Source organism: Loxodonta africana, chromosome 10, assembly GCF_030014295.1.
Source record: "Loxodonta africana isolate mLoxAfr1 chromosome 10, mLoxAfr1.hap2, whole genome shotgun sequence".
NCBI classification, from domain to species: Eukaryota; Metazoa; Chordata; class Mammalia; order Proboscidea; family Elephantidae; genus Loxodonta; species Loxodonta africana.
In genome coordinates this window covers 27047518-27061248 of record NC_087351.1, presented here as the reverse complement: position 1 = coordinate 27061248, position 13731 = coordinate 27047518, and the positions used below count along the sequence as shown (strand labels likewise).

At 38.5% G+C, this 13731-nt stretch overlaps 1 protein-coding gene and 1 pseudogene across 1 annotated transcript; one reads left to right on the top strand and one right to left on the bottom strand.

Moving 5' to 3' along the window:
- Positions 1-359: 359 nt before the first annotated feature.
- On the top strand, positions 360-1625 carry LOC135232525 (olfactory receptor 4F6-like). Its single transcript, XM_064291905.1, has one exon. It carries the CDS (start codon positions 543-545, stop codon positions 1542-1544), a length of 1002 nt encoding a protein of 333 aa, XP_064147975.1. The 5' UTR covers positions 360-542; the 3' UTR covers positions 1545-1625.
- Positions 1626-12077: 10452 nt separating this feature from the next.
- On the bottom strand, positions 12078-13304 carry LOC100656901 (olfactory receptor 4K13-like; annotated as a pseudogene).
- Positions 13305-13731: the final 427 nt, after the last annotated feature.

Below are 13731 nucleotides of genomic sequence, written 5' to 3'. Positions count from 1 at the left end.
TCAACGTGTATTTCTTTTAGGATAAAAACCAAAGTTCCTATCATGGGTACAATATGTTGTCATGTCCGCACTCTGCCTATCATTCCAGCCTGATCTAAACCATTCATCTTCTTGCCCCGCTGGTCTCCTGTCTCAGGGCCTTTGCACATGATATTCCCTCAGCCTGGACTACTTTACCTACACTTTAGTAATACCAACATATTTAGCAGAGTCCAGAGCAGGCACCTCTTTCATGAGTTACACTGTTCTCATAGCACTCTGTTTTGTTCCTTCAAATCAGTTATCATGATTATATCTGTATTTATGACTATTTGATGTTTAGCTCCATCATTACACTGTAAACCCCATGAAGTCAGGGTCTGTGATTTACCTCCGATTTTGACATAATATATGGCATATAGTAAATGTTCGTTAAGAATATTAATTGAATGGATAAATGAATTCATGAATTTTTTCCAAATATTTTATAGCTGCAAGTGAAGATTTTCTTTTTATACTAGAATTTAAAAACAACTCAAATCTGTTTCTGTCAATGTTTACTTATGATATATTCTTTTTATCGTTTCTTTGTTTTTGGTCTTGTTACACAACAACAGACAAAGTCAATGTGTGAAGCAAATTACTCCGAGGTGTCTGAATTTGTGTTCCTGGGACTTTCTACCTTTAGACCAATGCAGCATTTCCTCCTTACTTTCTCTACAGTGTTTTATATAACAATTGTTCTGGGAAACCTCCTGGTTGTGTATACAGTGACTTTTGACCCTCGTTTGCATTCCCCTATGTACTTCCTATTAGCCAACCTCTCATTTATTGATTTGTGTCTTTCTACATTAACGGTTCCTAAGATGATCTCTGACCTGTACTCTGGGCAAAACACTATATCATTCCAGGGGTGTGTGATCCAGATTTTTGTACTTCATATCCTGGGTGGATCTGAGATGGTGCTGCTCACAGCCATGGCCTTGGACCGTTATGTAGCCATATGTAAGCCCCTCCACTACCTGACTGTCATGAGTCCACGCATGTGCATTTGGCTTCTGGTTGGTGCTTGGCTTATTGGTCTCACTCACTCAGTGACCCAGCTAGCATTTGTTGTCCATTTACATTTTTGTGGCCTTAATGAGATAGATAGCTTTTACTGTGATTTACCTCAGTTTATCCAACTTGCCTGCACAGACACCTACAAACTGAAGTTCATGGTTACTGCCAACAGTGGGTTCATTTCTATGGGAACCTTCTTCTTGCTGATTTTCTCTTACATCTTCATCCTGGCCACTGTATGGAAACAGTCTTCAGGTGGCTTGTCCAAGGCCCTCTCTACTTTGTCAGCTCACATCACTGTGGTGATTTTGTTTTTTGGACCTTGCATCTTTGTCTACGTGTGGCCCTTTCCCACAGTGACAGTGGATAAGTTTCTTGCCATTTTGGACTTCATGATTACACCCATCCTAAATCCTGTCATCTACACATTGAGGAACAAGGACATGAAGATGGCAATGAGGAGACTGAACAGTCAACTCTTGAGTTGGAGGAAGATCTCCTAAATAATCCGCTAGAGCATAAGTGATACCTTCTGTACTGTTAACACAACATTTAAAAGTTTATACTATATTGGGAAAATTCATCAACCTAAATTCAGAAGCTCAAAAAAACATGCATTGTTTATTCCATGTCAATGAGCACTGATCTTATGTAATTATTTGTCTAATTGTTTTATATAGCTATAAGATTTTAAAATACAGCAAATACATTTTTTGTGTGGCCTGCATTTTGATTAGTTGATAGATCATCCTAAAGATTTTTATGGATTCCAAGCTATAGAGCTGTATTTGCATTGCTACTTGTCAATGCTAGTATTTTACTCTGTCATTGAGTTGAAAAATATTCTAAAGGGAATGACTGGTTCTTATCATAATTATTGATTTTTTTAATATTCTTTTTTTTTATTGTGCTTTAGGTGAAAGTTTACAGCTCAAGTTAATTTCTCATTCAAAAATTTGCACACATATTGTTTTGTGACATTGGTTGCAATCCCCGCAATGTGACAGCACGATACCCCTTTCCACTGGATTCTCTGTGTCCATTTGTCGAGTTTCTGTGTCTTCCTGCCTTCTCATCCTGCTTTTGGGCAGGACCTTCCCGTTTGGTCTCATATGTTTGACCGATCTAAGAAACAGATTCCTCACATGTGCTATTTTTTTTTTTTTTTTCATAAGCCTCTGTAATCTTTGTCTAAAAAGTGGGTTTGGGGAATGCTTTCAGTTCTAGGTTAGCAGAGCACCGGGGGGCCATAGTTTCAGGGTTCCTCCAGGCTCTGTCAGACCAGTAGGTCTGGTCTTTTTATGTGAATTTGAATTCTGTTTTACATTTTTCTCCTGCTCCGTTTGGGACTCTGTTGTGGTCCTGGTCAGAGTGGTCATTGGTGGTAGCTGGGCATCAACCGGTTCTTCTGGTCTTAGGCTGGTGGAGTCACTGGTTCATGTGGTCCTTTAACTCCTTTGGGCTAGCATTTTCCTTGTGTCTTTGTTTTTTTTCATTCTTCTTTGTCCCGGGTGGGATGTGACAAATGGATGTATCTCAGATGGCCGCTCACAAGCTTTTTTTTTTTTTAAATAATTTTTATTGTGCTTTAAGTGAAAGTTTACAAATCAAGTCAGTCTGTCACACATAAGCTTATATACATCTTACACCATACTCCCACTTACTCTCCCCCTAATGAGTCAGCCCACTCCCTCCTTCCAGTCTCTCCTTTCCTGACTGTTTTGCCAGTTTCTAACCCTCTCTACCCTCCCATCTCCCCTCCAGACAGGAGGTGCCAGCACAGTCTCAAGCATCCACCTGATACAAGTAGCTCACTCTTCATCAGTATCTCTCCAACCCATTGTCCAGTCCCTTCCATGTCTGATGAGTTGTCTTCGGGAATGGTTCTTGTCCTGGGCCAACAGAAGGTTTGGGGACCATGACCACTGAGATTCTTCTAGTCTCAGTCAGACCATTAAGTCTGATCTTTTTATGAGAATTTGGAGTCTGCATCCAACTGTTCTCCTGCTCCCTGAGGGGTTCTCTGTTGTGCTCCCTGTCAGGGCAGTCATTGGTTGTGGCCAGGCACCATCTAGTTCTTCTGGTCTCAGGATGATGTAAGTCTCTGGTTCATGTGGCCCTTTCTGTCTCTTGGGCTCTTAGTTATCGTGTGACCTTGGTGTTCTTCATTCTCCTTTGATCCAGGTGGGTTGAGACCAATTGATGCATCTTAGATGGCCGCTTGTTAACATTTAAGACCCCAGATGCCGCACTTCAAAGTGGGATGCAGAATGTTTTCATAATAGAATTATTTTGCCAATTGACTTAGAAGTCCCCTGAAGCCATAGTCCCCAAACCCCTGCCCTTGCTCCACTGACCTTTGAAGCATTCAGTTTATCCTGGAAACTTCTTTGCTTTTGGTCCAGTCCAGCTAAGCTGACCTTTCGTGTATTGAGTATTGTCCTTCCATTCACCTAAAGTAGTTCTTATCTATGAACTAATCAGTAAATAACCCTCTCCCATCCTCCATCCCTCCCTACCTCGTAACCACAAAAGTGTGTGTTCTCAGTTTATACTATTTCTCAAGACCTTATAATAGTGGTCTTATACAATATTTGTCCTTTTGCCTCTGACTAATTTCACTCAGCATAATGCCTTCCAGGTTCCTGCATGTTATGAAATGTTTCACAGATTCATCACTGTTCTTTATCAATGCGTAGTATTCCATTGTGTGAATGTACCATAATTTATTTAACCATTCATCCGTTGATGGACACCTTGGTTGCTTCCAGCTTTTTGCTATTGTAAACAGTGCTGCAATAAACATGGGTGTGCATATATCTGTTCATGTAAAGGCTCTTATTTCTCTAGGGTATATTCTGAGGAGTGGGATTTCTGGGTTGTATGGTAATTCTATTTCTAACTTTTCAAGAAAATGCCAGATAGATTTCCAAAGTGGTTGTTCCATTTTACATTCCCACCAGCAGTGTTTAAGAGTTCCAATCTCTCCACAGCCTCTCCAACATTTATTATTTTGTGTTTTTTGGATTAATGCCAGCCTTGTTGGAGTGAGATGGAATCTCATTGTAGTTTTAATTTGCATTTCTCTAACGCTCATAAGCTTTTAAGACCACAGACGCTACTCACCAAAATGGGATGTAGAACATTTTCTTTATAAATTATGTTATGCCAATTGACCTAGATGTCCCTCCAGATTATGGTCCTCAGGCCCCAGTTCCGCTACTTGGTCCTTCAAAGTGTTTGGATGCGTCTAGGAAATCTGTATGCTTTTGTTTTGGTCCTGTTGTCTTGACTTCCCTTATATCGCGTGTTGTCCTTCCCTTTGCTGAAGTTGACACTTGTCTACTATTTAGTTAATGATTTCCCCTCCCTCTCCCTGCATACCCTCATAAACATCAAAGAATACTTTTTGTGTGTGTGTAAATGTTTTCATGAGGTCTTATAATAGTGCTTTCATATGATATTTGTCCTTTTGTAACTGACTTATTTTACTCAGCATAACGACTCCCAGATTCATCCATGTTGTGAGATGTTTGGTGGATTCATCTTTGTTGTTTATCATTGTATAGTATTCCATCGTGTGTGTGTACCGTAATTTGTTTCTCCATTAATCTGTTGATGGGCATGTAGATTGTTTCCATCTTTTTGCTCTTGTGAATAGTGCTGCAGTGAGCATGGGTGTACATCTGTCTATTTGTGTGATGGCTCTTCTTTCTCTAGGGTATATTCCTAGGTGTAGGATTCCTGGGTCATATGGTATCTCTATTTCTAGCTTTTTAAGGAAGCATAATGTTGTATTTCAAAGTGGTTGTACCATTTTACATTCCCATCAGCAGTGCATAAGAGTTCTCATCTCCCCACAACCTCTCCAACATTTTTTATTTTGTGTTTTTTGGATTAGTGCCTGTATTGTGGAAATGAAATGGGTTCTCAATGTTGTTTTGATGTGCATTTCTCTAATGGCTAATGATAACGAGCATTTCCTCATGTGTCTTTTAGCCACCCGAATGTCTTCTTTGGTGAAGTGTCTGTTCATTTACTTTGCTCTTTTTTAGTTGGATTATTTTGTTGTTGAGGTGTTGCAGTATTTTGTAGATTTTAGAGATTAGACCCTTATCCCAGTCTGTACCCAAACCTATCCCAGCCTGTAGGTTATTTTTTTAATGTTTCAGTGAAGTCTTTGGATGAGCCTAAGTGTTTGATTTTTAGGAGCTCCCAGTTATCTAGTTTCTGTTCTGGTGTTTGTGCCTTGTCAGTTATGCTTTGTATACTACTTACGCCATGTAGTAGGACCCAGAGCATTGTCCCTATTTTTTCATCCATAATATTTGTCTTTTTAGATTTTATATTTAGGTCTTTGGTCCATTTTGAGTTAGTTTTTGTGTATGGTGTGAGTAATGGGTCCTGTTTCATTTTTTACAGATGGTTATACAGTTATACTAGCACCATTTATTAAGGAGACTGTCTATTCCTCATTTAACAGACTTTGGAACTTTGTCAAATATCAGCTGCCATAGGTGGATGAGTTTAGGTCTGAGTTTTCGGTTCAGTTCCATTAGTCTATGAGTATATTGTACCAATACCGCCTGTTCTGACTACCATGGTTGTATAATAGATTCTAAAATAGGTAGTGTGAAGCCTCCTACTTTGTTCTTCATCTTCATTAATGTTTTACTTATCCATGGCCTCTTCCCTTTCCATATAAATTTGGTGATTTGTTTCTCCATCTGGTTATAAAATGCATTTGGAATTTGGATCATGACTGCATTGTATCTGTAGATTGCTTTCAGTAGAATTGATATTTTCACAATGTTGGGTCTTCCTATCCTTGAGCATGATATGTTTTTTTAGTTCTGTTTTGGTTTCTTACAGTAGTGTTTTTTAGCTTTCTTTGTATAGGTCTTTTACATCTCTGGTTAGATTTATTCCTAAGTACTTTATCTTCTTGCAGGCTATCGTATATTGTACTGATTTGGTGATTTCCTTTTTGAAGTTCTCTTAGAGGAATCCTACTGACTTTTGTATGTTGATCTTGTATCCTTCTATTTTGCTGAAGAAATCTTCTATCAGCTGCAGTATCTTTCTTGGGGATTATTTGGAGTTTTCTGGGTATAAGATCATATCATCTGTGAACAGGGATAATTTTATCTTTTCCTTACCAATTTGGATGCCCTTTAATTCTTTTTCTCGTGGTGTTACTTTAGCTAGAACCTTTGTCACAATGTTGAATAAGAGTGGTAATAAAGGGCATCCTTCCCTGGTTCCTTTTCTCAATGGGAAAGCTTTCAGTCTCTCTCTGTTTGGAATGATGTTGGCTGTTGGCTTTGTGTAAATGCCCTTTATTATGTTGAGAACTTCCCTTCTACTTTCTGAGAGTTTTTATCAGGAATAGGTGTTGGACTTTGTAGAATCCCTTTTGTGCGTAGATTGATGAGATCCTGTGATTCTTTTGTTTTATTTGTGTGGTGAATTATGTTGATTGATATTCTAATGTTGAACCATCCCTGAGTACCTGGTATGAATCCCACTTGGTCATGATGTATTGTTTTTTTAATATGCTGATGAATTCTATTGGCTAGAATTTTGTTGAGGATTTTTACTTCTATGTCCATGAAGGATATTGGCCTGTAATATTCATTTTTTTTTGTGGTGTCTTTGCATGACTTAGGTATCGGGTTATGCTGGCTTCATAGAATGTGTTCAGGAGTATTCCTTTTTTTTTTTCTGTGCTCTGAGATAACTTCAGTAGTATTGGTGTTAGCTATTCTCAGTAAGTTTGGTAGAATTCTCGAATGAAGTAGTCCAGGCCAGGGATTTTTTGTTGTGGTTGTTGGGAGTTTTTTTTTTTACTGCCTCTTCAACCTCTTCTTTAGTTATGGGTTTGTTTAGTTTTTTTTTTTTTTTTTTTAGTTTTTCTACCTCAGTTTGTGTTAGTTTAGGTAGGTAGTGTGTTTCTAGAAATGTCCCCTTCTTCTAGGTTTTCAAATTTGTTAGAATACAATTTTTCATAGTATTCTGTTATAAAACACCCATTGCCATTGAGTCGATTCTGACTCATAGTGACCCCATAGGACACAGTAGAACTGCCTCAGAGGGTTTCCAAGGAGCGCCTTGGAATTGAATTCGAATTGCTGACATTTTGGTTAGCAGCTGTAACTCTTAACCACTACACCACCAGGGTTTCCAGTGTTCTGTTTTGGTCCTTTTTTTTTTCAGTTGGGTATGTTGTAATATCACCTATCACATTTCTTATTGGGGTTATTTGCTTCCTCTCCTGTTTTTCTTTTTTCAGTTTGGCCAGGGGTTTATGAATTTTTGGATCTTTTCAAAGACCAACTTTTGGTCTTGTTAATTCTTTTAGCTGTTTTTCTATTCTCTATTTCTGCTCTCATTTTTATTATTTCCTTTCTTCTGGTGACTTTGGGCTTCTTTTGGTGCCCTCTTTCTATTTGTTGCAGCTGTAAGGTTAATATTTTAAATTTGGTCTTCTTCTGTTTTGATGTGTCCATTTATTGTTATAAATTGACCTCTGAGCGATGTTTCAAAGGTTTTGGTAAGATGTGTTTTCATTCTCATTTGATTTTATGAATCTCTTTATTCCATCCTTGATTTTTCTATAAGGCAACAGTTTTTAAGCAAGGTATTATTCAGTTTCCATATATTTGATTTTTTTTTCCTTGCTGTTCCTGTAATTGATTTCTATTTTTATGGCATTATGATCAGAGAAGATGCTTTGTATTATTTCAGTGTTTTGAATTATGTTAAGGTTTGTTTTGTGGCCTAAAATGTGTTGTATTCCATAGAACGTACCATATGACTTGGAAAAGAATGTTCACTAGGCTTCTGTTGGGTGCAGTGTTCTGTATATGTCTGTTAGGTCAACTTGTTTCATTGTGACATTTAGATCTTCTGTATTGTTATTGAGTTTCTTTCTGGATGTTCTATACTTCATCAAAAGTGATGTGATGAAGTCTTCTCTTATTATTTTTAAGCTGCCCATTTCTCTTGTCAATGCTGTTAGAGTTTGTTTTATGTATTTTGGAGTCCTGTCTTTTGGTGTGCATGTATTTATTATGGTTACGTCATCCTGGTGTATTGACCCTTTAATCATTATATAGTGTCCTCTTCATCTTTTTGAAGAACTTTATTTTAAAGTCTATTTTATTGGAGATTAATATTGCCACTCCTGCTCTATTTTGATTATTGTTTGCTTGACGTATATTCTTTCCATCTTTGAATTTTAGTTTGTTTATGTCTTTGTGTCTAAGTTATGTCTCTTGTAGACAGCATGTAAACAGATCTTTTTTTTTATTCACTGTGTCACTATCTGTCTCTTTACTGGTACATGTAGGTCATTTACATTCAGTGTAATTATTTATGAGTTTATTGCAGTCATTCCTTTTTGTGTGTGTGTGTGTGTGTGTGGTGTTGACAGATTCTTTGTTCTGCTTAATTTTTTTTGCTGGGTTCTTTTTGTTTATGTATTTTCTTTTCATTTCTTTCATTATTTTTGATTTTGTGTTTGCCGAGTCTATGTTTTTCTTCTTTTTTATTGTGATGGGTAGTTTTGTTGGCTCCCTTTTTGGTTAACTTGAAATTTACCTTAGGTTATCTAAGTTTAAATCAGTCTTGAATTTTTGATATCGCCCTATCTTCTCTCAATTTGGAAGTTCTGTGACTACAAATGTTTATTCCTGCTTTTTTGTTTTGACATTGCTATTTATGAATTGATGTCTCTGGTTTCCTGTATTTGGCCTTTTGGCATTGATTTGTTTTTATTAATTCCCTATCTGGGTTGATAGCTGGTTGATCTGTCTTGTGTCCTAGTCTTGGATTGTTGTCTGATGTTGTTTGTTGGAGGACTCCCTTTAATTTTTCTTGTAATTTTGGTCAGTTTTTACAAATTTCTTTAATTTCCTTTTATCTGGAAATGATCAAATTTTGCCATCGCATTTGAGAGACAGTTCTGCTGGATATGTAATTCTTGGCTGACATTTTTTTTCTTTCAAGGCTTTATATATGTCATCCATTGCCTTCTTGTCTGCATGGTTTCTAGTGAGTAGTCAGAGTAGTCTTATTGGTTCTCCTTTTTAGGTGACTTTTTGTTTATTCTTAACAGTTCTCAGGACTCTGTCTCTGTCCTTGGTGTGGCAAGTTTGATTATGATATGTGCTAGTGGCTTTCTTTTGGAGTCTACCCTGTGTGGAGTTCATTGAGCTTCTGGGGTAGGTATCTTTCATGATATTAGTGAAGTTTTCTGCCAGTAGATCTTCAACAACTCTCTCTGTTTTCTGTTATCCCCCCTGTTCTAGTACTCCAGACCTTGTAGTTGTTTCCTCTTGGTAATATCCCACATATTTCGTAGGCTTTCTTCATGTTTTTTTTTTTATATATACATTTTTCTGATTATTTCCTCAAACAAATTGGTGTCAAGGGATTTATCTTCAGTCTCACTAATTCTGACTTTTACTTTCTCAATTCTGCTGCTATGGCCTTCTATCGAGCTGTCCAATTCTGAAATTTTATTGTTAATCTTTTGGGTTTCCAGTTGTTGTCTCTGTATAGTTTCTAGCATCCTGTTTATTCCGTCATTGTATTGTTTTCCTGAATTCTTCTATTGCTTTGTCTTTGTGTTACTTGGCTTGGTTTGAGTTTTGCCTAATTTCCTTCCTGACCTCTTGGAGAGTTCTATATATTATTCTTTTGAATTCATTCTCAGTTATTTCCATTGCCTTATCTCCTTCTGGAAAGTTTTCTGGCTCTTTCTTTTGGTCACTTGCTGGAGCCATCTTGACCTGCTTTATTATGTGATTTGATATTGACTGTTGTCTCTGAGGCATCAATAACCCATTGCCTTTGAGTTGATTCCGACTTATAGTGACCCTGTAGTTCAAAGTAGAACCACCTCATAGAGTTTCCAAGGAGTGCCTGGTGGATTCGAACTGCTGACTTTTTGGTTAGCTGCCAGAGCACTTAACCACTACTCTATTATGGTTTCCAAGGCATCAATAAGTTATTAGATTATACTTATTGTGTATTTGCTCACCGCCTCTGGTATTTTTGTTTTGTTTTGATACACTCAAGTAGCCTGGACTCATGAGCTACTTTGATTGTTGGCATTTTTGAAGCTCTCATGTTCTGTCTCCAGGTGATTAGAGCAACTACAGGGTGTGTGAGTTCAGGAGTCTGCTCACTTGTATTGTGGGGTAGTTATTCAAGCCACAGGTGTTCAGGTCATCAGTCAGTGAGTGGGTTGCAGACTCTCACCTCCAGTCCTAGGTGGGCAGGGCTGCATGGGGGTGTTTAGAGCAGGCACAGGTCTCTGACTACAGAAGGGGGCTATGTGTGCAGCAAGGCAGGGAACTGACAGCTGCTCCCCAGTGCCTAGATGGAGGGTTTGTCCCTGTCACCAAGAGCACATAGTGGGAGAGTAGTACAGCTAGTCCTTGAGCACCAGTTCTATTGGCTGGAGGGACTGGGAGAACCCAATAATTCTCAGACTCTTTTTGTGGGTGGCTAAATGGAGTAAATGGTACCACTGGCCCTCAAGTCCCCAGTTTGGGTGGGTGAGGCCCCTGCTTAGGGGGTGGGGAAGTACTGAATATCAGGAATCTGCAGTTCCCCTTTGGTTGCTGCAGGTGAAAATGGGATTCCGGTATATGCCCTGCTGCTTTGTGTTAACAAGGCGTGCAGTGTTGAATGGGTCCACAAGGACTGGGCATGGACTCCTTACACCAGTGGCTGGGTAAAGGGGCAGGGCCTCCTGACCAGCCCTGAGTTTCCAGCTTAGGGGCCATGGTGTTGTTGAATGCCACAGTACTGGTTATGGAGAGGAATAGGATGGGGGGTTGGTGAAGGAAAGGAAGCACTTCTTTTCTTTGAAGCTCTAGGGGGAGTCTGGGGTCGTTCCTACTTGGTTCTCAAGATGCATGCAGATTTGCTCCTCTTTGGCTGTACCCTATGTGGTGAGCCTAGGCTTTGGATATGCAGCTTGCTTCAGCCCAAGTGCTCTGTGCAGACTTAGCTAGCAGGGTGCTGGAGATCCCAAGACCTGTACTTCCTTGTTTCTGCTGCTTTTGAATTGGCTCTCCTTCTGCCTGCCTCTTAATCAAAATCTTCATCTTTGTCTTTGATGATTATGGTTCCTAGACTGTTATATGTATTTGATTCACTTGTTTTTTCAATTCTTTGTTGTAAGAGGATGACAGGAACCATCTGACTATTCTGCCATCTTGGCCTCACCTCACTGAGTTTTTTAATGAAACTTAACCAGCTTCTATATGGCCCCCCACCCATGGGTTGTGACATGACTCCCTGGAATAGCCTTGATTTATTCTTTTTCCCTGGGGATTAGCACAACAGTAATGCTTTCACTTGATTCTCAAAAGAGATATATGGGAGTAAATATGAATGCAAATATGAATGATGGTAGAATGCAGCTCCACGTAATTTTAAGAGGTGGAATTTCTTTTTTTCAGGATGAAATAACTATATGTTTCATGTCAGTGGATGACACTCACTGTGTGTATCGTTCCACTTATAAACACTAGCCTGTTAAATTTTCAAATATAATAATCCTTTCATATACAAGAAGTCTCAAAAATGTGTGTGTGTGCATGCATACTTGTGGGTTTAGATTAGTTTACACAATTTTGTGCACATTTAGTCATCTAGGGAACTTAGCTGAAAGAAACTTCATTCTAAATTAAAATGATAAGACTCATATTTGATTTACCTTTATTCAAGATAATTTAGTCTTGGACATTTCTGGTTTCCAACTATAGTTAATGAGGCAGTTTTTCTATGTAATACATATTCCAATTAAATTATCTCAAAACTTAATGAATTTCTATTAATATAACTCTTATTTCAATAAAATTTTTCGAAATAATGATGTAACATCTGGTAATTTCAACATATATTATGAATATTTTTTTTAAAAAACTGTACACAAAACAAATTGAACTTATTCTGAGATGTAATTTATATATGTTTTACACTAAAAGCTTCATTATTGTGATTGTTGTCTAGAAGTTCTATTTGGAGCTGACATGCTGAGTCCTGAGTCTACTCATGGCTGCTTTCATCTCCTGATTCCTCAAAGTATAAATAATTGGGTTCAGTAAGGGTGTGATGACTGAATAAAATACAGAAGGAAATTTATCCACTGATAAGCTACTAAATGGCCAAGCATAAATGAAGATACATGGCCCAAAGAACAGAGTGACTACAGTGATATGAGCAGACAGTGTGGACAGAGCCTTGGAGAATCCACCAGGAGACCGGTGTCGGACAGTCACCAGAATGACGTGTAGGAAATAATCAAGAGGACAAAGCAGATGAAAGACAACAGCCTACTGTCAGCAATTACCAGCAACTCCAGAACACAGGTCTCAGTACAGGCAAGTTTTAGAACTAGAGGACGGTCACAAAAAATATTGTCCACCACATTGGGGCCACAGAAAGCAAGGTGATAGTAAAAACCATCTGGCTCATAGTGTGCACAAAACCAACACCCCAGGACAGCAGCACAGAACCCACAAGTACCCGGCGGTTCATGATGGTTGCGTAGTGAAGAGGCTTGCATATTGCAATGTACCGATCAATAGCCATAACTATGAGAAGAGTCATCTCACTGCCTCCTAAGAAGTGGAGGAGGAACATTTGAACCATGCAGCCCCACAGAGAAATCGTTTTCTTCTCTCTGAGGAAATCTGTGACCATCTTAGGGGTTGAGATTGTTGAAAAAGTCATATCAAGAAAGGAGAGATTTCCAAGGAGGAAATACATAGGTGTAGAGTGCAGGTGAAAGTCAAAGATTACAGTGACCACAATGAGAAGGTTTCCTGCCACAATTGCTGCATAACTCAACAAAAATATGAAAAAAAAATAAAATTTCAATTTCCTAAATGCTGGTGAGTCCTAATAAAACAAACTCAGATATCATTGAGCTATTTCTTGTATCCATCTAGTCTACCTAGGAGTTTTCAGAATATATTTAAAATAGAGATAGTCAGGAAGAAGTCATCAAATAACCTGTCTTGGTCATCTAGTGCTGTTATAACAGAAACACCACAAGTGAATGGCTTTAACGAAGAGAAATTTATTCTCTCACAGTCTAGTAGGCTACAAGTCCAAATTCGGGGCGTAATCTCCTGGGGATGGTTTCTCTCTCTGTTGGCTCTGGGGGAAGATTCCTTGTTCTCAATCTTCCCCTGGTTGAAGAGCTTCTCAGGCACAGGGACCCCAGGTCCAAAGGACATGCTCTGCTCCCTGTGTTCTTTCTTGGTGTATGAGGCCCTCAAATCTTGGCTTGCTTCCCTTTCCTGTTCTTGAGAGATAAAAGGTGGTGCAGGTCACACCCCAGGGAAGCTCCTTTTATGTTCGGTCAGGGAAGTGACCTGGTAAGGATGTTACAATACCACCCTAATCCTTATTAACATAAAATTACAATCACAGAATGGAGGGCAACCACAGAATACTGGGAATCATGGCCTAATAAAGTTGATACATACATTTTTGGGGGGAAATAATTCAACCCATGACGTAACCTGTTATAGTTTTGAAGGTGTGGACATGATGCAGAAAGTGTATAGTTGATTCCTATAGAAAGAAAGAACATAGACATTTCTTGAAAAATACATTTTAATTGATTAATGCAAACAATATTCACATCACTACATTTTTTAA

Bases quoted from the DNA above. Each gene is read 5' to 3' on its own strand.
- LOC135232525 (XM_064291905.1), top strand. From the start codon at position 543: ATGATATATTCTTTTTATCGTTTCTTTGTTTTTGGTCTTGTTACACAA.